The following is a 26,908-nucleotide window of genomic DNA, read 5'->3' as shown; positions in this document are numbered from 1 at the left end:
TGTAATTTCGGGGGTCAGCTTTCTGTGTCTTTGAACAAAGAACAACACAGCGCCGGATCAGGCCTTTCGGACCTCCAAGCCTGTGCCTGTCATGATAATAAGTTTGACCAAAACCCTCGGCACTTCCTTGTGTCGTATCCCTCTATACCCATCCTATCCATGTGTTTGTGAAGATGCCTTTTGCATGCCATTAATGTATCTGCTTCCACAACCTCCCCTGGCAATGCATTCCAGGCACTCACCACCCTCCATGTAAAAATACTGCCTCGCACATCTCCTCTAAACTTTGCCCCACAGACCTTATGTCTGTGCCTCCTGGTGACTGACCATGCCACCTTGGGAAAGAGTGCCTACCATCCACTCTATCCATGCTCCTCATAATCTTGTAGACCTCTATCAGGTTACTCCTCAACCTCCGTCATTCTAATAAAAACGTTTGAGTCTATTTGGCCTCTCCGCATAGCTGACACCCTCCAGATCAGGCAACGTCCTGTTAAACCTCCTCTGCACCCTCTCCAAAGCTTCCACATCCTTCTGGTACTGTGGCGACCAGAATTCTGTGCAATATTCCAAGTGTGGCCTTACCAAGTACCAAGGTTCTATACAACAGCAGCATGACTTCCCAGTTTTTATACTCGATGCCCCGTTCTATGAAGGCAAGCGTTTCGTATGCTTTCTTGACTACCTTGTCCACTTCTGTGGCAGCCTTCAAAGATCTGTGGACGTGCACTTCCAGATAAGAACTAGGAGCAGGAGTAGACCATCTGGCCCTTCGAGCCTGCTCCACCATTCAATGAGATCATGGCTGCTCTTTTGTGGACACAGCTCCACTTCCCGCTCGAACACCATAACCCTTTATTCCTTTATTCTTCAAAAAACGTTACCTTTATCTTGAAAACATTTAATGAAGGAGCCTCAACTGCTTCAGTGGGCAGGGAATTCCACAGATTCCCAACCCTTTGGGTGAAGAGGTTCCTCCGAAGTTCAGTTCTGTATCTACTGCCCCTTATTTTGAGGCTATGCCCCCTAGTTCTGCTTTCACCTGCCATTGGAAACAACCTCCCCGCATCTATCATATCTATTCCCTTTATAATTTTATATTTTTCTATAAGCTCCCCCCGCATCCTTCTCGTAAACCAACCCCCTCAACTCTGGGATTAACCTAGTGAATCTCCTATGCACACCCTCCAGTGCCAGTATGTCCTTTCTCAGGTAACGAGACCAAAACTAAACACAATATTCCAGGTGTGCTCTCACTAACACTTTATACAGTTGCAGCATAATCTCCCTCGTCTTAAACTCCATCCCTCGAGCAATGAAGGACAAAAGAAGGACATTCGCCTTCTTAATCAGCTGTGTGAATGCGTCTCTAATTCACTTGTCTCTCAGTCCGGAAGAAAGTACTCTCGAACACGTTCGTACTTCAGAATATTCTTTATTACGATCGGGGCCGCTCTCTAGGTATTCTGGAGAACCACCTTGGAGAGTGCCAAAGTATTGCTCAAAACATCCTTTTTTTTCTGTATTATTAGGGGGCTGTCCCTTACATTCACTTGAGCTTGCCCCCATTACAAAGCATAAATTTGTATTTGCAATAGTTCCAGTACATGATTTTACAGACTTTGAGGTTATCTATTGGCACATGAGCATGTAGCAGTCTTAGCTTAATTAGCAGGTGTTAGCTATAGTTGCAAGCGGCTCCCACATTTCATATCCTGTCATCCAGCATGCTCCTTGTTTCTCAAGACGAGGGAGATGATGCTGCAACTGTATAAAGTGTTAGTGAGACCACACCTGGAATATTGTCATGAGTCGGCTCACGACTTCAAATATCAACTCCCTTATCTCAGCATGTTCCTTCTCCTTCAATGGCTTCAATAACAAACTCCTCTACTTGTGATTTTCCACTAATGTATCCCATTCATTCTGGCTCTTTCTAGCTATTAACCCTTGCTTCACATCCTCATTCCCCCCTTTGATCATTCCATGATCACACAGCCCTCAGGGGCTTATCCTTGAGAGTCTGAGGAATTCCTCCGGGAAATCATCCTTTGGTCCAACGTCCTCATACACATTTCCGGCATCTACTAAGTCCTGCTTGTCTAACTGGGAAAGCCGCTGCAGCATCATTGGCATCACAGAGGCGCCTAAATGATTACAAAAGCATTTAACACAGGTTGCAATGATACATAGCAAAATGCAAACAACAATAAAGATAATAAATCCATGAAACAGATAGGTGGTCCAGGAGCTAGACCAATCGTCCGAGGAAGACTGGCGGAGTCTCTTTACCCCGTAGGTCATGAACAAAAACGAGTTAGCAGTCACATAGTGCATTGCCCGCTTCCTCCTGGTAGGCGGGTGAGTATGAATAGTCTTACATTCAGGAACTCGTGGCTTGCCTTTCCTCATACACCGGTAGTCCCACCGGCAAGCGTAGCGATCGCAGGTCAGTGATCCGCGGGTAGTCAGGAACCAAGGCTTCTGCTCGCCTTGATGAATGATGGTGGTGCAGGTATCTACCGGGGTCGCCATCCACAAGGTCTCATCTGTGGTGCTGTTGGCACAGCTAAAGGTGTCCTCACGACAAAGGTGCAGAATTCGTCCGCCGGGTCTACATTGCCGGTCTCGAGCGGTCGCACACAGTAGTGTGCTAGCGAGGATCGCGAGGACAAAAGGCAGCCTCATCCTGTAGTCGAACGATCAGCCACATGTACCTAGAACTTTAAAACGAGAGTTAGTGATCATGCAAACTTTATAAGTTTACGATGGTGCATGTGGATCCATGCATTACGTCCTTCAACTTGACTGCTGTGGGGGTGGTTAGGAGAACTTGGAATGGTCCTTCCCAACGTGGTTCCAACCCCTTCCGTGTCCAATTGCGGATTGCATGATCTCCCGGTTGTACAATATCGGAGCTAGCTAAGGGTGGCACTTCCTCTTGCGTGGCACGTACTCGCAAGTGGAGACTCTTTAAGACTTTAGTGAGGGCTATTATATAATTAGCCATTTTTGTAGTCATGTGGTGGAACTGAATGTCTCGGGATGTATGACAGTCCCAGGGGGTACGAAGGGGTCTTCCATACAAGATTTCAGTGGGGCTCCATCGAGTCTTTCCCGCAGGGGTGGTTCTGATCTGGAAAAGTGCAACAAGTAAAAGTTTGAGCCAGATGGCTCCGGTCTCTGCTTGTAGCTTAGCAAGTTTGGTTTTCAGAGTCTGGTTAGCTCTTTCCACTGCTGCCTGGGGTCTGTAGGCGCAGTGTAACTGCTGTTTAATTCCCAGTTGAGTGCAGAATTCTTTATTGATCTGTCCCACAAAGTGAGGTCCATTATCAGAGCTTAAACGATAGGGAATTCCAAATCTTGGTACAATTTCACGCATAAGAACTTTTACTACAGTTGAAGCCTTATTATCTACAGTAGGATAGGCCTCTATCCATTTACTAAACAGATCAACAATCACTAATACATGCTGATAACACTGGCATCTTTCCAACTCAATGTAGTCCAGTTGCAGGGTCTCAAAGGGACCCTCGGGCAATGGTGTCTTTACCCTGCTCGCAGGGGACAGCCTTCCCAGGGTTATACTGCTGACATATCAAGCAGTGACTGCTAATTCGTTGGGCTATCTCCTGCAGTCTGGGATGGCACCAGGTTTTTAACAATATATCACCTGTAGCGCGAGCACCACAATGAGCTGCAAAGTGTACACGTTCGGTCACCCAGGCTGCCAAAGCATCGGGCATACATGTCTGCCCTGCTGGGGTGACCCACAGCTTATTTTCTTTATCATATGTACATCCTAATACTTCCCATAACTTTTTATCGCTAGCAGGAGTGTCCTGTAGCTGGATTACGTCAGTAATGGTCGGCATAGGTTTTTCAGAGGGAGACTTGCCTTTTGAGCTTTTAGTTTGGCTCATCATTTTAGGCACCACCATTTCCTTTGAATGGGAGGTTTCTTTTGCTTGGTGGTCTGTCTGCCTATTTCCTTCATCTACTGGAGTTTTTCCTTTCGTATGGGCAGTACACTTTATCACTGCTACCTTTTCTGGGAGCATAAGAGCTTGGAGTAACTGGGTCACCAGCTGCTGATGGGAAATTGTACTCAAACTATAAAGGCAATGCGTAGACAATTTGAAGCTTCAAATAATCACAGCTCGTAACAAAACTTTTAAAAGTCAACGTCTGAAGTCAAAGTCTGAAAATGAAACACGAATACAGAGACAGTGAATAGTTCAGAACAAAGTTTAGATGCCTAAAACTCTCTCTCTGTCTGTCTCTCTACGTAACTCTGTCTGTCTCTGGAACTCTTGTCGCTCTTTCTATTTATCTAACTACCTCTCCCCGTCTCTGTCTCTCCCTGACTCGCTCTCTTTCGCTCTCTGAACTTTCGCTGCCTCTATCAGTCCCTCTCTCTGTCTCTAAAATGGAGCTCAATTAAAATACTGAACAAAATTTTTCATTCTCCTTCGAAAACTTTATCTGTCATTCCATTTAAGTCAATTCCCACTGATTAATTTTAGAGGCATTAGCTCTTTTTAGAGACGTATATGTCTTTATGCAGATGACCTGCTTGCTGAAATGGGAAAATTTTTGTACAGAATCGAAAGTGGTGGAGAACTTGGCACGATGCCATCTCCATCCACTACGTGACCTCGGACATTATCCATCCTTTCTTTCAATTTTCAATGTTCGTTATTTAACCGGTTTTTGGAAAGCGACATTACTGGATGTTTATTTTTCTTTTATTTCAAATGAGTTGAATTACTGCTGAATTTATCTGGACGGCTTGAAACGATCTGAAGTTATTCTCGACATGTATCCATTGTTAAGTTTCTAACCGTAATCTTGTATTGATTTTCCTCCCCATTTTTTCGTTTTGGGAGGGAGGGATTAGTCATCCTCAGATATCCCTGAACAAAACTAATTGAGTGTTTTAGCTCCTTTCTGATCTTTTGGACTTCACTTAATTTGATTTTTATTTCTCTCCTTGAGACATTCCGGGACGGCCATTAGCCGTAATTGTTGCCAGTTTTGTGATGTACTTGCCAGTTTGCACAATCTGTACTGCCGCGATCTTTACCCGCTTTATTGCTATGCTGAAAGGAGTTAGAGCTCAATTCCTTTAAACCAGCCTGTCCTCCAAATGGTGTGAAGGTTTAATTTATGTCATTTGTGCTTCTAACTTTATTTGTCTTATCTTTACTTCTGTGTATCTCACCATTTTTCTCTGTTCCACAGAAATCACACCCATCTTTGATCATTGTTTTTTTTCAGAGTATTTTGCTCTTCAAAAACCAAAAATATTTTTAACTAACTCTTTTACTCATTTGGCCTTGATACCAGATTTATTGGATGTTACCTCACCGTCCGTTTGCCTTGCCGAGTGACTAATTTATGGCGGTCAAAGGTTTGACTACTCGCCTTGTCCACCGGCTCGAGCGGCGTCCAGCTCAGCAACATCCTTCCAATGTTAGGGGTGAAAATATTCACACGAAGGCCTCAGTATCAGTAACAAAGCAGTTTATTGTGTCAGAATTCTGGGAGATAAGATCTGTGGACTCCGCAGTCCCTGACAGCGCATTATCCCACTTAAGCTTAAACTCACATGGATTAATATACAGATTCAAGGCGGATAGCCTAATGACTTGGTTCTTTTCCCCTATGCGCATTCCTTTTTTTTTTAAGACCTTGGCTGTTTTAGCTATTCCTTTCTCTGTCAATTTTATACCCAATTTTAATGCATTCGTTTTCCCCCCAGTGGCCATTTTTCTTCTCCTAAATTTTTATGCAATTCTCCTGACAATTGTCTCAGTTGCTTGGAATATTCCGGATATTGTTCACACAAGGTTTGAAGCGCGCTTTCACTATCAAAGGTTGTATCTAACGTATTGCCCATCTCTAACACTATTGGCAGTTAATGATCCTTGCGATTATCGTTCATTTGGCGAAATGGTCCTCGACCATTTTATGCAATCATGAATTTAAACGGAGTTATCCTGCTCCGTTGGCCAATTCAGGCAGGCTCATCCGTGCCTACAAGCCTATCTAACTACAAGGTTATGATGTCCTTGTTATGTTGTTACCTTAGGGTTGATCGCGCACCCTTCTAAAGCCTCTTATCGCGGGGGCACTTTTAGACAAAAGCAAGGATCATGATGATGCCGAAACCTCTTCTGTAGCTATAACTGTAGGGGCTATACACCCTCCCTTAAAGCACTAGTCCCTGACTGTGCCTGTGGCTATAACTGTAGGGGCCACACTCCCTCCCTTAAGACACTAGTCCCTGACTGCCAGTGGCTATAACTGTAGGGGCCACACTCCCTCCCTTAAGACACTAGTCCCTGACTGTGCCTGTGCTATAACTGTCGGGGCCACACTCCCTCCCTTAAACGGGTTCGCCGGACTGGCCTGGATTTCGTAGGAGCGTCCCTGAGCACTGGCAGTGGGGCCGAATCGCGGACGGTACAGCGGAGGGGAATACCAAAGTGGCAAAAACTTTACTCACAGTGGGGGCCCAATTCCTCCTTCGCTCCCGAACTCAATCAGTCGCTTATGCCGCCAGTTTCAGCGGAGACTCTTTGAAATCCCACCGCTGCCACCAAAATGTGAATGCGTCTCTAATTCACTTGTCTCTCAGTCCGGAAGAAAGTACTCTCGAACACGTTCGTACTTCAGAATATTCTTTATTACGATCGGGGCCGCTCTCTAGGTATTCCGGCGAACCACCTTGGAGAGTGCCAAAGTATTGCTCAAAACATCCTTTTTTTATATGTATTATTAGGGGCTGTCCCTTACATTCACTTGAGCTTGCCCCCATTACAAAGCATAAATTTGTTATTGCAATAGTTCCAGTACATGATTTTACAGACTTTGAGGTTATCTATTGGCACATGAGTATGTAGCAGTCTTAGCTTAATTAGCAGGTGTTAGCTATAGTTGCAAGCGGCTCCCACATTTCATATCCTGTCATCCGGCATGCTCCTTGTTTCTCAAGGCTATTCGGCTTATAGTCATGAGTCGGCTCACAACTTCAAATATCAACTCCCTTATCTCAGCAAGTTCATTCTCCGTCAATGGCCTCAATGACAAACTCCTCTACTTGTGATTTTCTACTAATGCATCCCATTCATTCTGGCTCTTTCTAGCTATTAACCCTTGCTTCACATCCTCACCTGTTGCACCTGTATACCAACATTTTGCGACTCATGCAGTAGGACATCCAGGTCCCTCTGCACAGCTGCATGTTTTAATAGTTTATCATTTAAATAATTGTCCCTTTTGCTGTTATTCCTACTAAAATGGATAACCTCACATTTGTCAACATTGTATTCCATTTGCCAGATCCTAGCCCATTCACTTAAACTATCCAAATCTCTCTGCAGACTTCCCGTGTGCTCTGCACTTTTTGCTTTACCACTCATCTTAGTGTTGTCTGCAAACTTGGATGTATTGTACTTGGTCCCCAACTCCAAATCATCAAGATCCCTCTAACTTTCTATATTCCTAAGAGTTTTGCCATTTATGGTATATTTCCCCTCTACATTAGACCTCCCAAAATGCATTACCTCACATTTGTCTGCATTGAACCCAATTTGCCATTTCTCTGCCCAAGTCTCCAACCTATTTATGTCCTGCTGTATTAATTTCTGTTTCTTTCAAGTGTCATGTGAGAGTACCTTTAAGAAATAGGTGTTTAAGAAATGTACCCTAAAGGAAATGGGTATTTATCAGTGATGTCAGAGTGTGGGTGGAGCTGGGCTGTCTGTCAGCTTTTTACTTTCGTTTTAGGCTGTTTGCTGCAGGGTGTATTTTAGTTTTGTTTTCAGTGTTGGAGCTGAAGCCAGACAAAGCAGATGTACTGTTGATCTCTCTGCCATGAAAAGACTATCTCTTGATCATTTGGTGAATTTGGAATTATAAATGTTTTCAGTAGTGAATATAAACCCGATGTGCTTCTGTTAAAAGGTGTTTCTTTTGTCTTCTGGATGTTGTTTGGAGTTATTAAGGATTACTTAGTGTTGTATTCTTTGGGGATTGTATTTGAATTGATGGTTGCGAAGATGTTCACTGTATGTTTTAAAAGTTTAACTTGAGTTCATAGAATAAACATTGTTTTACTTTAAAAAATACTTTTCCATTTCGGCTGTACCACACCTGTAGAGTGGGCTGTGTTCTCCCCATACCACGATCTATTAAAAGTTGTGGGTCAGGTGAACTCCATGATGCACTTTGGGGTTCTCTGAACCCTGGCACATAACAAGAGGAATAGATTCCTGGAATCATGTGGTGTTCTTTGTGTTGCTTGTTTCAGGATGGTTGGCGTAGTGTTCATAAAGACCACAGTATAGCTTTTACTTAAACAAAGTTGTGATTTTATTTCCACTACTAAAACTGGGATTCAACACTTAGTCCTTAAGAATACAGAATTGATCAATAACATCTAATTACACTCATCTACTGCTAATCTCACGACTGGTATAAACTATAATCTAACCCAGGGGTGGGCAAACTACGGCCCGCGGGCCGCATGCGGCCCGCCAAAGGTCTTTCTGAGGCCCACCAAGTCATTAAAAAAAAAAAAAAAAAAATTTTTTTAAATTTTATTTAAAAAAAAAATTTTTTTTAAGGTTAATGGGGGGGGGGGCTGTTGGGTTACTTACTGGTATAGGGTGGATACGTTGACTTGAGTAGGGTGATCATTGCTCGGCACAACGTCGAGGGCCGAAGGGCCTGTTCTGTGCTGTACTGTTCTATATGAGGCGCCCAGAATCATAACCGGGTGAAGTAATTATTTTACTTAATATACTATGCGGCCCTTTGAAATTGTGAATTTCTGAATGTGGCCCTTGCACGGAAAAGTTTGCCCACCCCTGATCTAACCGTACTCACACTATCTGCACTTATGACCTTCACTCGCTATCTCCTGCATCCACTCCTCCCCTAAGGTCTAGCATCACTGCCTTATAGAGTTGTATCTACAGTTCCCTCTAGTCACTACTCTCAACACTACATTAACATTTGTATTGCTGATAGTTATGATAATACCACAAGGGAGGGAAAGTACATTTGGAGGGGGGATGTGGAGTGAGGCCCTACAGAGGGTAAACTCTACGTCCTCGTGTGTGAGACAGAGCCTGATCCAGTTTTAAATAGTGCAGAGCGCACATGACTGAAACACACATGAGTGGGTTATTTTCGGAGGTGGAGGACAGATGCGAGCATTGTTCAAGGAGGTGAATCGCTTTGATCCTGCCCTGTAATAGAGAGGTTTTGGGCTACCTTTTTCAAGATATTATGTCAGAGATTTTGGGGGTAATGATCGCTCTGTGCCTGTGGGTGGTAATCTTTGGAGCATCGGACAAACTGGAGCTGCAGGAGGGGGAAAGGGCTGATGTGTTGGCCTTTGCCTCCCTGACAGCCCATTCTGCTAGGGTGGCAGGTACCAGAGTCACCTAGAGAGACCGGGGGAGCAGGTTGGATAGGAAGGGGGGTTGCAGAAAAGAGGGAAATATGGGATAGGTTGGTGGGGTGTTTGCTTATGATAATTATGTATAAAGTTGAGAGATTGTTGTGTATATTGTAAAATGGAAAATGTCCTGAATACAAGTTTTTTTAAAAATACTCTGTTCATTAATCCAATATGGTAAGCAAGCGTTTTGTAACATTCCAGCAATGACACTGTAAACCTGTATCCATCCCACATGGATTGAAGTCATCTACAAGCAGGAAAAAGCTAAAAAAATGTATTGTCTTTTATTCAGACCAGAAAATGAAGCGCCTGAGAACAGGATTACTGAATGGACTCAGCAGCGGTGTCATTGCTGATCTGGTGGATGAAATGCAAGGGGCAGGTGTGATCAATACCTCTGAATCTGAAGAAATACTCCAAGCAAATGCAACAACCAAAAACAAAGCCAGAGTTCTCATCGACACTGTTTCCAGAAAAGGAGCTACAGCCAGTGAAAAATTCATTGAGAGTCTAAATGGAGCAGACAAAGAGCTGTGCAGAAAATTGGACCTTTGTCTGATAAAAAGTAGGTGACAGAAAACATATAATGTATGTGGGAGCAGTGACTAAGTAACAGCAAAGACTTCAGCGTAGGAAGAGGTTGTTATTATGTAATGTGGGACAGTGCATTCAACCCACAGTGGGGCTGATCGCTCACAATAATTATCCCCAAATGAGGGGGCTGTGTGCTCACAATAATTATCACCAAACCAGGGGGGCTGTGTGCTCACCCTATCCCCAAACCAGGGGGGCTGTGTGCTCACCCTATCCCCAAACCAGCGGGCTGTGTGCTTACCCTATCCCCAAATCAGGGGGGCTGTGTGCTCACCCTGTCCCCAAACCAGGGGGGCTGTGTGCTCACCCTGTCCCCAAACCAGGGGGCTGTGAGCTCACCCTGTCCCCAAACAAGGGGGCTGTGTGCTCACCCTATCCCCAAACCAGCGGGCTGTGTGCTTACCCTATCCCCAAACCAGGGGGCTGTGTGCTCACCTTGTCCCCAAACAAGGGGGCTGTGTGCTCACCCTGTCCCCAAACAAGGGGGCTGTGTGCTCACCCTATCCCCAAACCAGGGGGCTGTGTGCTCACCTTGTCCCCAAACAAGGGGGCTGTGTGCTCACCCACCCCCCCAGCCAGGGGGCTGTGTACTTACCCTATCCCCAAACCAGGGGGCTGTGTGCTCACCCTATCCCCAAACCAGTGGGCTGTGTGCTTACCCTATCCCCCACCCAGGGGGGCTGTGTGCTCACCCTATCCCCAAACCAGGGGGCTGTGTGCTTACCCTATCCCCAAACCAGGGGGCTGTGTGCTCACCCTATCCCCAAACCAGTGGGCTGTGTGCTCACCCTATCCCCAAACCAGGGGGCTGTGTGCTCACCCTATCCCCAAACCAGTGGGCTGTGTGCTCACCCTATCCCCAAACCAGGGGGCTGTGTGCTTACCCTATCCCCAAACCAGGGGGCTGTGTGCTCACCCTGTCCCCAAACAAGGGGGCTGTGTGCTCACCCTATCCCCAAACCAGGGGGCTGTGAGCTTACCCTATCACCAAACCAGGGGGGCTGTGTGCTTACCCTATCCCCAAACCAGGGGGCTGTGTGCTCACCCTATCCCCAAACCAGGGGGCTGTGTGCTCACACTATCCCCCACCCAGGGGGGCTGTGTGCTCACCCTATCCCCAAACCAGTGGGCTGTGTGCTTACCCTATCCCAAACCAGGGTGCTGTGTGCTCACCCTATCCCCAAACCAGGGGGGCTGTGTGCTCACCCTATCCCCCAGCCAGGGGGCTGTGTGCTCACCCTATCCCCCAACCAGGGGGCTGTGTGCTCACCCTATCCCCAAACTGTTCAGTATTTCCAGCATTTTTTGTTTTTATTTCAGCTTTGAAGCTTTTGTCAAACAATGCATAGATAGGCCATGTGCAACTACACAGAGAGAACATACAAGTTGTGCATTACTCAACAGAGGCATATGCAAAATATGGAAGGACATGAAGTCCTTCTTGCCATTTCCAAAAGGCAAACCACATGGTCCTTTCGTGAATTTCCTCACATCTTTGAGAAGTGTGACGTGATGAATTTCGTCCAAAGTGATTGTGAGAGGCAATTTTGACTTAATTCTAAAGAGTGCAGGAACAGAGTGATCAGGGGCTGAATGTGCATCAATCTTGAATGCAAGACATATTGAGAAAGTGCTTAGCAAAACATATGGGATCTTGGACTTCACAGATAGAGCATTGAGATCAAAATCTATACTGTTGTGTCTCGTTCTGGCCACCACACTTTGGGAAAGATGTGACTTGAGAAGTTGGAACAGTTAGGATTGTTCTAACCGAGGAAAGGAGAATGAGAGGAGGTTTGAAGAGTTGTACAAGATTATGACAGGCTTAGATGTTGTAGAAAAAGAAAATCCCTTTCCAATATCTGATTGTACATGGACTAGGGGACACAGATTTAAGATTTTGGGTAAGAGATGCAGGAAAAAGAGAGGAAGAACATTTTGGCACAGTGAATGTTAATAACCCGAACCCACTGCCCTTGAAGGTGATGCAATCAGAAGCACTCAACGATTTGAAAAGGAAATATAATGGGTATTTGAAGTAAATACATTTGCAGGGTTACAGGGTCTGAATGGAGCAGTGGGACTGGCTGGATTGTTCCACGGGGAGCCAGCATGTACCCAATGGGCCAAATAGCCTCTTTCTGTACCGTAAACAACTCTATTTGGAACCCAGAGAGAAAAATAAGCCTGGATGCACAGGCTGATTACCATTTACAAAAAGAAAATGTGTACACCTCAGGCAAGCATGGGATAAAGATTGATTATAATTCCCATTGTTTGGATAGTTACTAACATTGACTGGCTTGGTTCACATTGGGAAAATGATTATAGGATGGTTATATACTGACACACGCACATGGAGCCATATAAAATGTTGGTCGAAATGCATGGGTCAGCTCCTTATCTGGGAAGTCCATTGTGTCTAAAAACAGCCAGGATGCTTTGTTCAATGCTTTAGTCTGTACTGTAGATAGTTTGTGCATTCTGTACTGAAAGTATTTCTGTCCTTCCAGCAGATGCATCAGCCAATGTCCCAAAGCAAACTTCCATGACTTCAGCAGGTGCATTATCTTCTTCTGCATTTGATTTGTGCCTTTGTTATAACATTGTCTATGTGTGTGTGCGCGGTTGGTGGGGGGGGGGGGGGGGGGGGGGGGGGGCTAGTGGTCAAGTGGTAATCCTCACTGGGTGATTAATTTAGAGGCCCAAGTTAATGCTCCAGGGACATGGGTTCAAATCCCACCAGCAAGCAGAATTTAAATTCAATTAATGAATAAATCTGCAATGGAAAGATATTCTCAATAATGGTGACGATGAAATCTTCGTCAATTGTTGTAAAACCCCACTGGTCAAATCCGCTGTCCTTACCTGGTCTGGCTTACATGTGATCCCAGACCCAATGTTGTTGACACTTGAATACCCTCTCAAGTGGCCTGGCAAGCCACTCAGTTGTGCCAAGCCACTTAAAAAAAAAGTTGAATCAGGTGAGCTGCAGAGGTTCAAAATGGTTCACCAGCATCCTCTTGAAGGCAAGTAAGGAAGAATGGCAAAGGTTGAACTTGCCAGTGTCATCTACATCCCATGAAAATAATTTTTAGAAATTCCTTGATAACTACGTCGGTTAGATATCCCTGTTCTGTTTGAGTACTTCAGGTTGAAACAAAAACAGGATATGCTGCAAATAGGTCAGAGAGTATCTGAAACGGAGTTACTGGCTGGAATTTAGTGGGTCCCCTCCACCGGATGGAAGTTCAGGGAGACTGTGGCTTCTTCCCGCCTAAGGTACAACATCTCCCGACCAGTAACATGGCTGGCAAGTAGCTATTCAGTCCCAGCAGTGCCACTGGGAGCGGTGGCTAGCTGGTACTGCAACAGACGCTGACTAGCCAAGGTGGAGGAGGCCTTGGAGGGTTGGGGGAGGGGGTGGGCAGCTAGGTGGGACCAGAAGCCCCCACTTCAGACCCCCCCACCCACTTGTCCTCCAGCTCTGAACCTGCAGGGAGGCCAGCAGGATATGGTTTCATGTGGCAAAGTGCTCACCCTCTGCTTGAAAAATGCCAGCAATGGAGGGATGTTTGCTAATTTGTCCCTGTGTAGTAATTCTAGTGATTACTCCAATCCTCCACCACTCCAATCGTGGGACTGGTCTGATAGTTTAATGTCATTAGTTATTCCATTTTTTTAAGAGTCTGGATATTGTTACACCCATTGAGAACAACTAGTAAACTTGGAGAGAAACTGAGTGTAAGTTCCTCCTAGAAATGGAAATTTTAAAACTTGTAATATTATCACCCCAGTTCTCACGAGTCGTATATAAGTCATCAATTGATTTAACTTGTATTTCATTCTTTTTACTGGACTTCTACCCACTGTATACAACTAACAAAGTACGAGAATAAATCTGCACTGTCTGGATTCCTGCCTGATTTAAATAGGGAGAATCTGACCACTATGCATTCTGCAGCCGCTAGTCGGCAGCAGTCTATCCTCAATCCATCTGCCTTTGATTATTCGGAGGCGAGGACTTAATCATCAGGTCACAACCTGTCCAGCTTGCAGTCACTCCCAGTCCTTGACCAATTCAACAGCCAATCACTTCCAGTCCTTGACCCTATCAGTAGCCAATCACTCCCTGCCCTTGACCCATCCAATAGTCAATCAATTTCAGTCCTTGAACCTCTCAATACTCCTTGACCCATCCAATCCTATCAGTAGCCAATCACTCCCAGTCCTTGACCCATCCAATAGCCAATCACTCCTAGTCCTTGACCCATACAATAGCCAATCGCTCATAGACCTGCACCCGTCCAACAACCAATCACTCCCGTTCATTGACCCATCCAATAGTCAATAACTTCCAGATCATCACCCGTCCAGTAGCCAATCACTCCCGTTCATTGACCTGTCCAGTAGCCAGTCACTCCCAGTCCTTGAGCCATCCAGTAACCAGCACTCCCAGACCTTGAATGATTCAGAAACCAATCACTCCCAGTCCTTTAACCATTCAGTAGCCCGTCACTGCCAGTCCTTAACCTGTCCAGAAGCCAATTACTCCGAGACTTAACCCATCCAGTAACCAATCACTCCCAGTCCTCCATCCATCTAGTAGCGATTCACTTCCATTCATTGACCTGTTCAGTAGTCAATCACTCCCATTCCTTGACATGTCCAGAGCCAGACACTCCTAGTCCTTGACCCATCGAGTAGTCAGTCACTTCATGTCGTTGACCCATCAGTAGGTGGCTACTCCCAGTCCTTCATCAATCCAGTAGCCAGCAACTGCCAGTCCTTGACCTATGCAGTAGCCAGCCACTCGCAGTCCTTCACCTATACAGTAGCCAGCCACTCCCAGTCCTTGACCTATCCAGTAGCCAGTCACTTCCAGTCCTTGACCGATCCAGTAGCCAGTCACTCCAGTACTTGACCCATCCAGTAGCCAGTCACTCCAGTCCTTGACCGATCCAGTAGCCAGCCACTCCAGTACTTGACCCATCCAATAGCCAGTCACTCCAGCCCTTGACCGATCCAGTAGCCAGCCACTCCAGTACTTGACCGATCCAGTAGCCAGTCACTTCCAGACATTGATGCATCTAGTAGCCAGCCACTCCCAGCCCTTGTCCGATCCAGTAGCCACTCACTCCTATCCGTGATCCATCCAGTAACCAATCACTCCCAGACCTTGATCCATCCAGTAGAGAGTCACTTCCATTCACTGACCTGGGGCAAAATTCTCCGACGCCCAGCAGGTTCGGAGAATCGCCTGGGGCCGCCGAAAATCCCGCCCGGGAAGTGGCGGTGGCGGGAATCTCGCCACTCCGATCAGCGAGTCCCCTGCGGTGATTCTCTGGCCCGGATGGGCCGAAGTACCGCCGCTGGGGGGCCTCTCCCGCCGCCGAGGTTTGAACCACCTCTGGTGGCGACGCGAGCGGGCCCCGGGGTCCTGGGGGGGCGGGGGGGCGATCAGACCCCAGGGGGTGCCCCCACGCTGGCCTGGCCCGCGATCGGGGCCCCCCGCTCAGACTCCGGGCCAGTGCCCTGGGTGCACTCTTTCTCCTCCGCGGCCGCCACGGCCTCCGCCATGGCGGAAGCGGAAGAGAAACCCACATTGCGCATGCACCGGTGGTGACGTCAGCGGCAGCTGGCCGCTGACGTCACCGCCGGCGCATGTGCCGACTGGCGAAAGCTTTTCAGCCAGCCCCGCTGCCGTGGGCGCCGGTTTTTTGCGCCAGTCGTCTGGTGCCAACCGCTCCGGCGCGGGGCTAGCCCCCAAAGATGCGGAGAATTCCCCACCTTTGGTTGGCGCCACTCCCCTACGCCGGGTAGGGGAGAATCCCGCCCCTGTTCAGTAGTCAATCACTCCCATTCCTTGACATGTCCAGAGCCAGACACTCCTACTCCTTGACCCATCGAGTAGTCAGTCACTTCATGTCCTTGACCCATCAGTAGGTGGCTACTCCCAGTCCTTCATCCGTCCAGTAGCCAGCCACTGCCAGTCTTTGACCTATCCAGTAGCCAGCCACTTCCCGTCCTTGACAGATCCAGTAGCCAGTCACTCCCAGTCTTTGACCAATTCAACAGCCAGTCACTTCCAGTCCTTGACCTGTCCAGTAGCCAGTCACTCCAGTCCTTCACCGATCCAGTAGCCAGCCACTTACCATCCTTGACCGATTCAGTAGCCAGCCACTCCCAGTCCTTGACTGATCCAGAGCCTGCCACTCCCAGTCCTTGACCAATTCAACAGCCAATCACTCCCAGTCCTTGACCCATCCAATAGCCAATCAGTCCCAGATCTTCACCCATCCAGTAGCCAATCACTCCCGTTCATTGACCCATCCATAGCCAATCACTCCCAGACCATCATCCGTCCAATAGCCAATCACTCCCGTTCATTGACCTGTCCAGTAGCCAGTCACTCCCAGTCCTTGAGCCATTCAGTAGTCAATCACTCCCAGTCCTTGAGCCATCCAGTAATCAGTCACTCCCAGACCTTGAATGATTCAGCAACCAATCACTCCCAGTCTTTTACCTATTCAGTAGCAAGTCACTGCCAGTCCTTGACCCGCCCAGAAGCCAATTACTCCGAGACTTAACCCATCCAGTAGCCAGTCACTTCAATCCTTGACCCATCCAGCAGCCAATCACTCCTAGTCCTCGGTCCATCCAGTAGCGAGTCACTTCCATTCATTGACCTGTTTAGTAGTCAGTCACTCCCATTCCTTGACATGTCGAGTGCCAGACACTCCTAGTCCTTGATCCATCGAGTAGTCAGTCACTCCATGTTCCTGACCCATCAGTAGGTGGCTACTCCCAGTCCTTCATCCCGTCCAGTAGCCAACCACTCCCGGTCCTTCATCCCGTCCAGTAGCCAACCACTCCCAGCTCTTGACCAATCCAGCAGCCAGCCACTTCCCGTCCTTGACAGATCCAATAGCCAGTCACTCCCAGTCCTTGACCAATCCAGTAGCCAGCCACTACCAGTCCTTGACCCATCTAGTAGCCAGCCACTCCCAGTCCTTGACCAATCCAGTAGCCAGCCACTACCAGTCCTTGACCCATCTAGTAGCCAGCCACTCCCAGTCCTTGACCGATCCAGTAGCCAGCCGCTCCCAGTCCTTGACCCATCTAGTAGCCAGCCACACCCAGTCCTTGATCGATCTAGTAGCCAGCCACTCCCAGTCCTTGACCCATCCAGTCGCCAGCCACTCCAGTCCTTGACCCAACCAGCAGCCAGCCACAACCAGTCCTTGACCGAACCAGTAGCCAGCCATTCCCAGTCCTTGACCGATCCAGTAGCCAGTCACTCCCAGTCCTTGTCCGATCCAGTAGCCAGCCACTCCCAGTCCTTGTCCGATCCAGTAGCCAGTCACTTCAATCCTTGACCCATCCAGCAGCCAATCACTCCCAGTCCTTGATCCATCCAGTAGCGAGTCACTTCCATTCATTGACCTGTTCAGTAGTCAATCACTCCCATTCCTCGACATGTCCAGTGCCAGACACTCCTAGTCCTTGACCCATCAAGTAGTCAGTCACTTCATGTCCTTGACCCATCAGTAGGTGGCTACACCCAATCCTTCATCCCGTCCAGTAACCAACCACTCCCAGTCCTTGACCGATTCAGCAGCCAGTCACTCCCAGTCATTGACCGATCCAGTAGCCAGCCACTCCCCACCGATCCAGTAGCCAGCCGCTCCCAATCCTTGACCGATCCAGCAGCCAGCCACTGCCAGTCCTTGACTGATCCAGTAGCCAGCCACTCCCAGTCCTTGACCGATCTAGTAGCCAGCCACTGCCAGTCCTTGAAGCATCCAGTAGCTGGTCACTCAAGTCCTTGAACTGTCCAGGAGCCAGCCACTCCGAGTCCTTGACCAATCCAGTAGCCAGCCACTCCCAGTCCTTGACTGATCCAGTAGCCAGCCACTGCCAGTCCTTGATGCAAAAAGTAGCTGGTCACTCAATTCCTTGAACTGTCAAGTAGCCAGTCACTCCCAATCCTTGACCCATTCAGTAGCCAATCACTCCTAGTCCTTGACTGATTCACAAACCAATCATTCCAAGTCTTTTAGCCGTCCAGTAGCCAGCCACTCCCAGTGCTTGACATCCAGTAGCCATTCACTCACAATCCTTAACCCGTTCAATAGCCAGCGGTCATTCCCACTTAATGACCCATCCAGAAGCCCTTCACTTGCAGTCCTTGACCCGTCCCGTAACTAGCCGGTCACTCCCAGTACATGACCTTCCAGTAGCCGGTCACTCCCAAGCCATGACCTATCCAGCTCATTGACTGGTCTTGACTCATCCAGTTCTCATGTCACTCCTAGACCGTGACCCATGCAGCCACTGGTGACTGCTAAATCATGACCCATCTGGCAGTTGTTATCACCAACAATCAATTTCCCAATGTCCTTTTGAGGTGTTGATCTCAACTGGTGTTTTCCCACTGCAGTTGCTTGTCTCTTCCAAGGCAAGATTGTTTTTTCACTCCACTCAAAGTCCTTATGAAAGCAAGTTCCATCCAAAGTACTACTGCTGCACCCAGTTATAAACCTGTAGACGAGGCCGAATTTTCTCCTTCCAAGCATTGCGTGTATTTGCATTGGTTTATGACCATTATTAAGATAAAGACCTGGGCAGCATTGTGGCGCAGTGGAGTATAAAGACACTGGAGTTATGCTGCATCTTTACAAAACCCTGGTTAGACCCCCACTTGTAGTCACTGTGAGCGGAGCTGGGGACCACACCTTAGGAAGGACATTTTGGCCTTCAAGGGAGTCCAGCATAGGTTTACAAAAATGATACCTGGATTACAGGGGTTGAGTTACAAGGAGAGATTACTCAAATTATATCTGTTTTCGCTAGAATTTAAAAGGTTAAGGGGTAATCTGGCTAAAGTATTCACAATATTAATAGGAAAGGGTGGTGCAGTGGTTAGCATTGCTGCCTCATGGCACTGCAAACCTGGGTTCGATCCCGGCACCGAGTCACTGTTCATGTGGAGTTTGCACATTCTCCCCTTGTTTGTGTGGGTCTCACCCCCACAGCCCAAAGATGTGCAGGTTAGGTGGATTGGCCACGCTAAATTACCCCTTAATTGGAAAAAAAAGAATTGGGTACTCTGAATTTATTTTTTTTAAACTAAGATAAAGACCTGTAGGTATTAGTTGTTTAAGTTTTTTTTAAATAAATTTAGAGTACTTAATTCATTTTTTCCAATTAAGGGGCAATTTAGCGTGGCCAATCCTCCTACCCTGCACATCTTTGGGTTCAAAACCCATTCAAACACGGGGAGAATGTGCAAACTCCACGCGGACTGTGATCCAGAGCTGGGATCAAACATAGGACCTCGGCGGCGTGAGGCAACAATGCTAACTACTGCGCCACCGTGCTGCCCCTCTTAGAACATAGAACAGTACAGCACAGAACAGGCCCTTCGGCCCTCGATGATGTGCCGAGCAATGATCACCCTACTCAAACCCACGTATCCACCCTATACCCGTAACCCAACAAACCCCCCCCCCCCTTTAACCTTACTTTTTAGGACACTACGGGCAATTTAGCATGGCCAATCCACCTAACCCGCACATCTTTGGATTGTGGGAGGAAACCGGAGCACCCGGAGGAAACCCACGCACACACGGGGAGGACGTGCAGACTCCGCACAGACAGTGACCCAGCCGGGAACTGAACCTGGGACCCTGGAGCTGTGAAGCATTTATGCTAACCACCATGCTACCGTGCTGTCTTCAGTTGTATAAGTTAAGCAACTGTGAGTGAGGCATAGTGCAATTTTTTGTGATTAGCCTTAATCCATGAGTAACCAGTAGGCATCTCTCTCTCTGGTTAGAGAGCAACAAGTAGTTAAAGCTTGAGACAAATCACTCCACATCAAGCATGGCTGTCCAGGAATCTCGACCGCTTTTACTGTCTGCCATGGGCATGTTGGAAGAATAGGAGGTTGATTATCAAATCATGAAGATTCCTTCCATTGCCAGCAAGTTCTGGTCTTGAACCCAGAGCTTCTGGCTCACAACCAAGGGCACTACTGTACTTACTGAGCCACAAGATCCACATCTGTAAACTACACACCTACCATGATATCCATAAGTGGATTTCGTAATACAAAATCTGTTGAAATGGCAAATGTAGTACTGATATTTATATATTCCATTTGAAACAATCACTGAACAAGTCTGAGTGTACGTGTACTACCTGTGAGGAAACTGCAGTAACAAAGAATCTCTTGTTCCATTTCTGTGCTCTACAGATGTTGGATCAGTCCCAACCACTTGCACTCCACCAGCACCAGGAATACCCATGCCTGATGAGTGGTTAACTCTATGTACACAGCAGGACTATGATACGATATCCCAGAAGACGGGTGAGGTACTGTACTGACATCCTGAGCGAGCGTAATGTTGCAGAGAGTGAGATACACTTAAATTATGCATGTAGAAATGGTACAGCGGTTATCATGGGGGATTTTAATCTACATGTCGATTGGTTTAACCAGGTCGGTCAAGGCAGCCTTGAGGAGGAGTTCATAGAATGTATCCGCAATAGTTTCCTACAAGGGAACAAGCGATCCTAGATCTGGTCCTGTGTCTCATAGTTAGGGATCCCCTTGGAAGGAGCAATCCACAATATGGTGAAGGGTGAGAAGGTAAAATCAAACACTAGTGTTTTGTGCTTAAACAAAGGAGATTACAATGGGATGGGAGAAGAGCTGGCTAAGGTAAACTGGGAACAAAGACTTTATGGTGAAACAGTTGAGGAACAGTGGAGAACCTTCCAAGTGATTTTTCACAGTGCTCAGCAAAAGTTTATACAGTACCAACAAAAAGGAAGGACGGTAGAAAGAGGGAAAATCGACCGTGGATATCTAAGGAAATAAGTTTCAAATTGAAGGAAAAAGCATACAAAGTAGCAAAGATCAGTGGGAGACTAGAGGACTGGGAAATCTTTAGGGGGCAACAGAAAGCTACTGAAAAAGCTGTAAAGAAGAGTAAGATAGACTATGAGAGTAAACTTGCTCAGAATATAAAAACAGATAATAAAAGTTTCTACAAATATATAAAACAAAAAAGAGTGGCTAAGGTAAATATTGAGAAGGGAGATTTAATAATGGGAGATGAGGAAATGGTTGAGGAACTGAACAGGTTTTTTGGGTCGGTCTTCACAGTGGAAGACACAAATAACATGCCAGTGACTGATGGAAATGAGGCTATGACAGGTGAGGACCTTGAGGCGATTGTTCTCACTAAAGGAGGTAGTGATGGGCAAGCTAATGGGGCTAAAGGTAGACAAGTCTCCTAGCCCTGATAGAATGTATTCCAGGATACTAAATGAGATGGCTAGGGAAATTGCAAATGCACTCTTGATAATTTACCAAAATGCACTTGACTCTGGGGTGGTCCCGGTGGATTGGAAATTAGCAAGCGTTTTACCACTGTTTAAAAAAGGAGGTAGGCAGAAAGCGGATAATTATAGCCAGTTAGCTAACTTTGGTTGTAGGGAAGATGCTGGAATATATCATCAAGGAAGAAATAGTGAGGCATCTGGATGGAAATGGTCCCATTGGAAGACACAGCATGGGTTTGGAAAGGACAGGTCGTGCCTAACTAATTTAGTGGAATTTTATGAGGACATTACCAGTGCGGTAGACAACGGGGAGTCAATGGATGTGGTATATCTGGATATCCAGAAAGCTGACAAGGTGACACAAAAGGTTGCTGCATAAGATAATGATGCATGGCATTAATGAAATGAAATGAAAATCGCTTATTGTCACAAGTAGGCTTCAATGAAGTTACTGTGAAAAGCCCCTAGTCGCCACATTCCGGCGCCTGTTCGGGGAGGTTGTTACGGGAATCGAACCGTGTTGCTGACCTGCTTGGTGTGCTTTCAAAGCCAGTGACTTAGCCCTGTGCTAAACAGCCCCTTTTCAAGGGTAAAGTAGTAGCATGGATAGAGGATTGGTTAATTAATAGAAAGCAAAGACTGGGGATTAATGGGTGTTTCTCTAGTTGGCAATCAGTAGCTAGTGGTGTCCCTTAGGGATCAGTGTTGGACCCACAATTGTCCACAATTTACATAGATGATTTGGAGTTGGGGACCAAGTGCAACGTGTCCAAGTTTGCAGGTGACACTAAGATGAGTGGTAAAGCAAAAAGTGCAGAGGATACTGGAAGTCTGCAGAGGGATTTGGATAGGTTAAGTGAATGGACTAGGGTCTGGAGATGAAATACAATGTTGACAAATGTGTGGTTATCCATTTTGGTAGGAATAACAGCAAACAGGATTATTAGTTAAATGATAAAATAGTGAAACATGCTGCTGTGCAGAGGGACCTGGGTGTCCTAGTGCATGAGTCGCAAAACGTTGGTTTACAGGTGCAACAGGTGATTAAGAAGGTGAATGGAGCTTTGTCCTTCATTGCTAGAGGGATGGAGTTTAAGACTAGGGAGGTTATGCTGCAACTGTATAAGGTGTTAGTCAGGCCACACCTGGAGTATTGTGTTCAGTTTTGGTTACCTTACCTGAGAAAGGACGTACTGGCACTGGAGGGTGTGCAGAGAAGATTCACTAGGTTAATTCCAGAGTTGAGGGGGTTGGATTACGAGGAGAGGTTGACTGGACTGGGACTGTACTCGTTGGAATTTAGAAGGATGAGGGGGATCTTGTCGAAACATGTAAAATTATGAAGGGAATAGATAGGATAGATGGTGGGCAGGTTGTTTCCACTGGCGGGTGAAAGCAGAACTAGGGGGCATAGCCTCAAAATAAGGGGATTTAGATTTTGGACTGAGCTTAGGAGGAACTTCTTCACCCAAAGGGTTGGGAATCTGGTATTCCCTTCCCACTGAAGCAGTTGAGGCTCCTTCATTAAATATTTTCAAGATAAAGGTAGATAGGTTTTTGAAGAATAAAGGAATAAAGGGTTATGGTGTTCGGGCGAGAAAGTGGAGATGAGTCTACAAAAGATCAGCCATGATCTCATTGAATGGTGGAGCAGACTCGAAGGGCCAGATGGCCTACTCCTGCTCCTAGTTTTTATGTTCTAAATGTGCTGCCGTTGATTACTAAAGCTCTCACAATTTGAGAATTGGCTCCTCAGCTTACCCAATTTATTTTTCCCAATTAAGGGGCAATTTAGTGTGGCCAATCCACCGACCCTGCACATCTTTGGGTTGTGGGGGCAAAACCCACGCAAACACAGGGAGAATGTGCAAACTCCAGATGGACAGTGACCCAGGACCAGGATCGAACCTGGGACCTCGGCGACGTAAGGCAGCAATGCAACCCACTGCGCCACCGTGCTGCCCTTGCTACATGGATTTTAATCTTTCTGGACAAAACCAATCATTAAATACCTGACAGGCACATAACCCACACACCCATGTAATCTATATACTACACTATGTAAAACAAAGAAAGAATACTTTATTACGTGCAGAAATTGGGGCAGAACGATTAGTACTAGAAACAAACTGGATGAGTTGGTTAGTTGTCAGAGATGTGTGTCTTGATTGGCTAGGTGTCAGGGATGTGTGTCTTGATTGGTTCATTGCTTGGCATATGTGACTGGAATGGTTAAATGTTTGGTTTATGTGACTGAATGGTTCAATATCCGGGATCTGTGGTTGAATTACTTAGACCTTTGAGATTTAAGATTAAATTGGTTCAGTTTTGGATTGGGGTACTTAATTGTGGTGTAGCAAGCATTCAAATGGTCTTTGAATAATTCAATATTACTAATGGACAAAATCACAGCTAAAACTTTTTTTTTCTAGGTATATGAGACTATGCCAAAACAGAGCAGAAAACGTCTGGCTTTGCTGATTAATAACATTGAGTTTGAGAAACCTGAAATGAAGAGGAAAGGTGCAGAGGTAGATGAAGAGCAAATGCAGAAATTACTGAATGACTTAGGATACAAAGTGGAAAAGCACAATAATTTAACAGCAGAGGTAAAGTTTAACGTTTGAACTGTTCTTTCAACTCAGTGTTCACAATAAATCTCCCTCTGTATTTGGCCTGACTGCCTTCTGAAATATCCTTTATTTTCGTCTCTGAGTGGGGGAATCCTGTAGACCAGAAAAAGCCATTTCAGTTCTTTTTATAAATTTAGAATACCCAATTAATTTTTTCCAATTAAGGGCCAATTTAGTGTGGCAAATCCACCTAGCCTTCACATCTTTTGGGTTGTAGGGTTGAGTTCAATACATATGATTGCTAAATTGAGAACAAATAACTGTATCTTCCATCACTACGTTAAATCAAGAACCAAATTAGCATAGACAGCACTTTGGGGAACATCTGATAATTGTCCCACTTTATGTAACTAAGTACTCAAGACACACTGCATAAATCTTTGCTACATAAACATTGAAGATGCAGTAGTGTAGACTGGAATAGGCATTAACTTTCCAATTATGAAAAACTGCACCACATAAAATCCGGTTGCCCAGATACAGAACAATATGACACATACAATAGACTCACTTTTGACATAAAATATAGAACTAAATTATTCCTGCACTTCATCTGCCAAATGTTCTGACAGAGTTCCATATAGCGCAGGAGTATACGTTACAGTTAGCACACTGTAATAGTCATATTTCTGAATTGAATGAGTTCTCAGAAGTTGGAGTTAACATCATTAATTTGAATTTATTAATGTACTTTTATTATAAATAGGGTCCAGTCAAATTGAGGATGCAAAAATTCTGTTCAATCATATTAATATACCATGAAATGTGTTTCAGGGAATGAAGCAAGCAGTGGTGGCATTTGCAAATCGAGAGGAACACATAGAGTCTGACAGCACCTTTGTTGTTCTCATGTCCCATGGACTCCGAGATAAAATCTGTGGCAAACTTCACACTGAAAGCAAGGAAGATACTTTTCACATCGACAATGTCTTTGACATTTTGAATAACAAGAACTGCAAAGGACTGAGAGGAAAACCCAAAGTTGTCATCATCCAGGCCTGTCGCGGAAGTGTGTCCCTGTAAAATATTTTACAATCTGCAACTACACTGTGCGAATTAAAGGGAATAATAGGGATGGTGTACATAATAGAGAATTGTTTAAATAGCGTAGTGAAAAAGCTATGATGTATGCTATTGAGAACAGAAACCCGAGTATAATATAAAAATAGATCATATTTATATTATATGGATAGAAGTCTCTCTGTAAAAGAGAGAATAAGGGTGGGATTCTCCGACAAACCCCCCCCCCCCGGCCGGGTCGGAGAATCCCGCCCTGATTCTCTCTTTTATAGAGAGACTTCTATCCATATAATATAAATTGGATCCATTTTTAGTGTCAGAGAATCGCCCGGGGCCGGCGTCAATCTCGCCCCCGCCGTGTCCCGAATTTTCCGCCCCCGAGATCCGGTGGGGGTGGGCAATCATGCCACGCCGGTCGGCGAGCCCTCCACGGTGATTCTCCGGCCCGCAATGGGCCGAAGTCCCGCCGCTGACAGGCCTCTCCTGCCGGCGTGGATTAAACTACCTACCTGACCGGCGGCGCGGGCGGGCGCGGGGCGATCTGATCCTGGGGGGGTGCCCCCACGGTGGTTTGGCCCGCGATCGGGGCCCACCGATCGGCGGGAGGGCCTGTGCCGTGGGAGCACTCTTTTTCTTCCGCCTTCGCCATGGTCTTCACCATGGCGGACACGGAAGAGACCCCCTCCCCTGCGCATGCGGCGGTATGACGTTAACAGCCGCTGACGCTTCGGCGCATGCACGGACTTACGACGGCCGGCGAAGTCCTTTCGGCCCCAGCTGGCGTGGCGCCAAAGGCCGTTCATGCCAGCCGGCGGAGTGGGAACCACTCCGGGGCGGGCCTAGCCCCTCAATGTGAGGGCTTAGCCTCTAAAGGTGCGGAGATGTCTGCACCTTTGGGGCGGCCCGACGCCGGAGTGGTTCATGCCACTCCAACACGCCGGGACTCCCCGCCCCGCTGGGTAGGGGAGAATCCCGGCCCAGGTCCTGGGTATGTTAGACAGTAATATAATTTTATTTTCATATCATGGTTATTTTGCAAACTGAAGGCTGAATTACAGTGTAAATTTCATCTAAAAATTAATATGTAGGTAATCCAATTAAGAAATGCAGGCAATAACCAATCCTGCAGTGACAAAACAGACAATTCTTCAGGTAACAGGGAAGTGCTGGGTGGGAAGGTTAATGTTTTAAGTTTCTTGATTCGTGGTTGAAAGGTGATCGGGGTAGGCAGGAATCAGCAATGATCTTACTGAATGGAGGAGCAGGCTTGAGGGGCTGAGTTGCCTCCCTCTGCTCCTAATTCGTATGCTCCTTTGCCGCATTAAACTTACAAACCAATACGGCATTCCCTCATTACAGTAAGTGATATTCATATAAGGGCTCTTGTGTATATTAGAGAATAGCCTATGTATATATAAAGGTCAAAATTCTACAGCTGTTAGGATTCTCTGCTCCTGACAGCGGTGCTCCCCTGCCAGCATGTTTCCCGGCTGCGTGGGGTGGATTCGGTGGGAAATGCCATTGACAAGCAGCCGGAGTAGCGAATCCCTCCACCAACGAACGGCGTACCGCCGGGGAACATATGGCTGGGGGAACCGAAGAATCCAGCCCAAGAATCATATTTAGAAGCAGAAAATAACGGGCCTACATGATTATAGAGAACAGCAGTTCTGGTGCAATATAGGGATTTAAAGACCAGGAAGGTTAATTTGATCAGAGGTTGAATATAGGTACTAAGTACGTGCAGTGTAAATAAGATTAGCCTGTTTGAAATGTTGGATTTAGCACTCAACTTTGGTCCTAATTGCTAATTAGCATAATTTGAACGTGT

General features: G+C 46.5%; 1 protein-coding gene across 3 annotated transcripts in view; it reads left to right on the top strand.

Moving 5' to 3' along the window:
- LOC119974749 (caspase-1-like) overlaps positions 1–26,908 on the top strand; it is a 45,780-nt gene that overhangs the window by 765 nt on the left and 18,107 nt on the right. Inside the window, exons 2-6 of one of the 3 annotated variants that reach the window (XM_038813945.1) lie at positions 9,768–10,040; positions 12,586–12,630; positions 20,331–20,449; positions 23,857–24,033; positions 24,832–25,066. In XM_038813945.1, coding sequence (XP_038669873.1) covers positions 9,768–10,040; positions 12,586–12,630; positions 20,331–20,449; positions 23,857–24,033; positions 24,832–25,066 — 849 coding nt within the window. Of the gene's footprint in view, positions 1–9,767; positions 10,041–12,582; positions 12,631–20,330; positions 20,450–23,856; positions 24,034–24,831; positions 25,067–26,908 lie in introns of all 3 variants that reach the window. The other 2 variants (XM_038813944.1, XM_038813947.1) reach the window with 2 other exon arrangements.

The sequence above is a fragment of the Scyliorhinus canicula genome, chromosome 12, assembly GCF_902713615.1.
Source record: "Scyliorhinus canicula chromosome 12, sScyCan1.1, whole genome shotgun sequence".
Lineage (NCBI taxonomy): Eukaryota > Metazoa > Chordata > Chondrichthyes > Carcharhiniformes > Scyliorhinidae > Scyliorhinus > Scyliorhinus canicula.
Note: the sequence above shows the minus strand (reverse complement) of the source record. Positions and strands in the feature narration are given on the sequence as shown.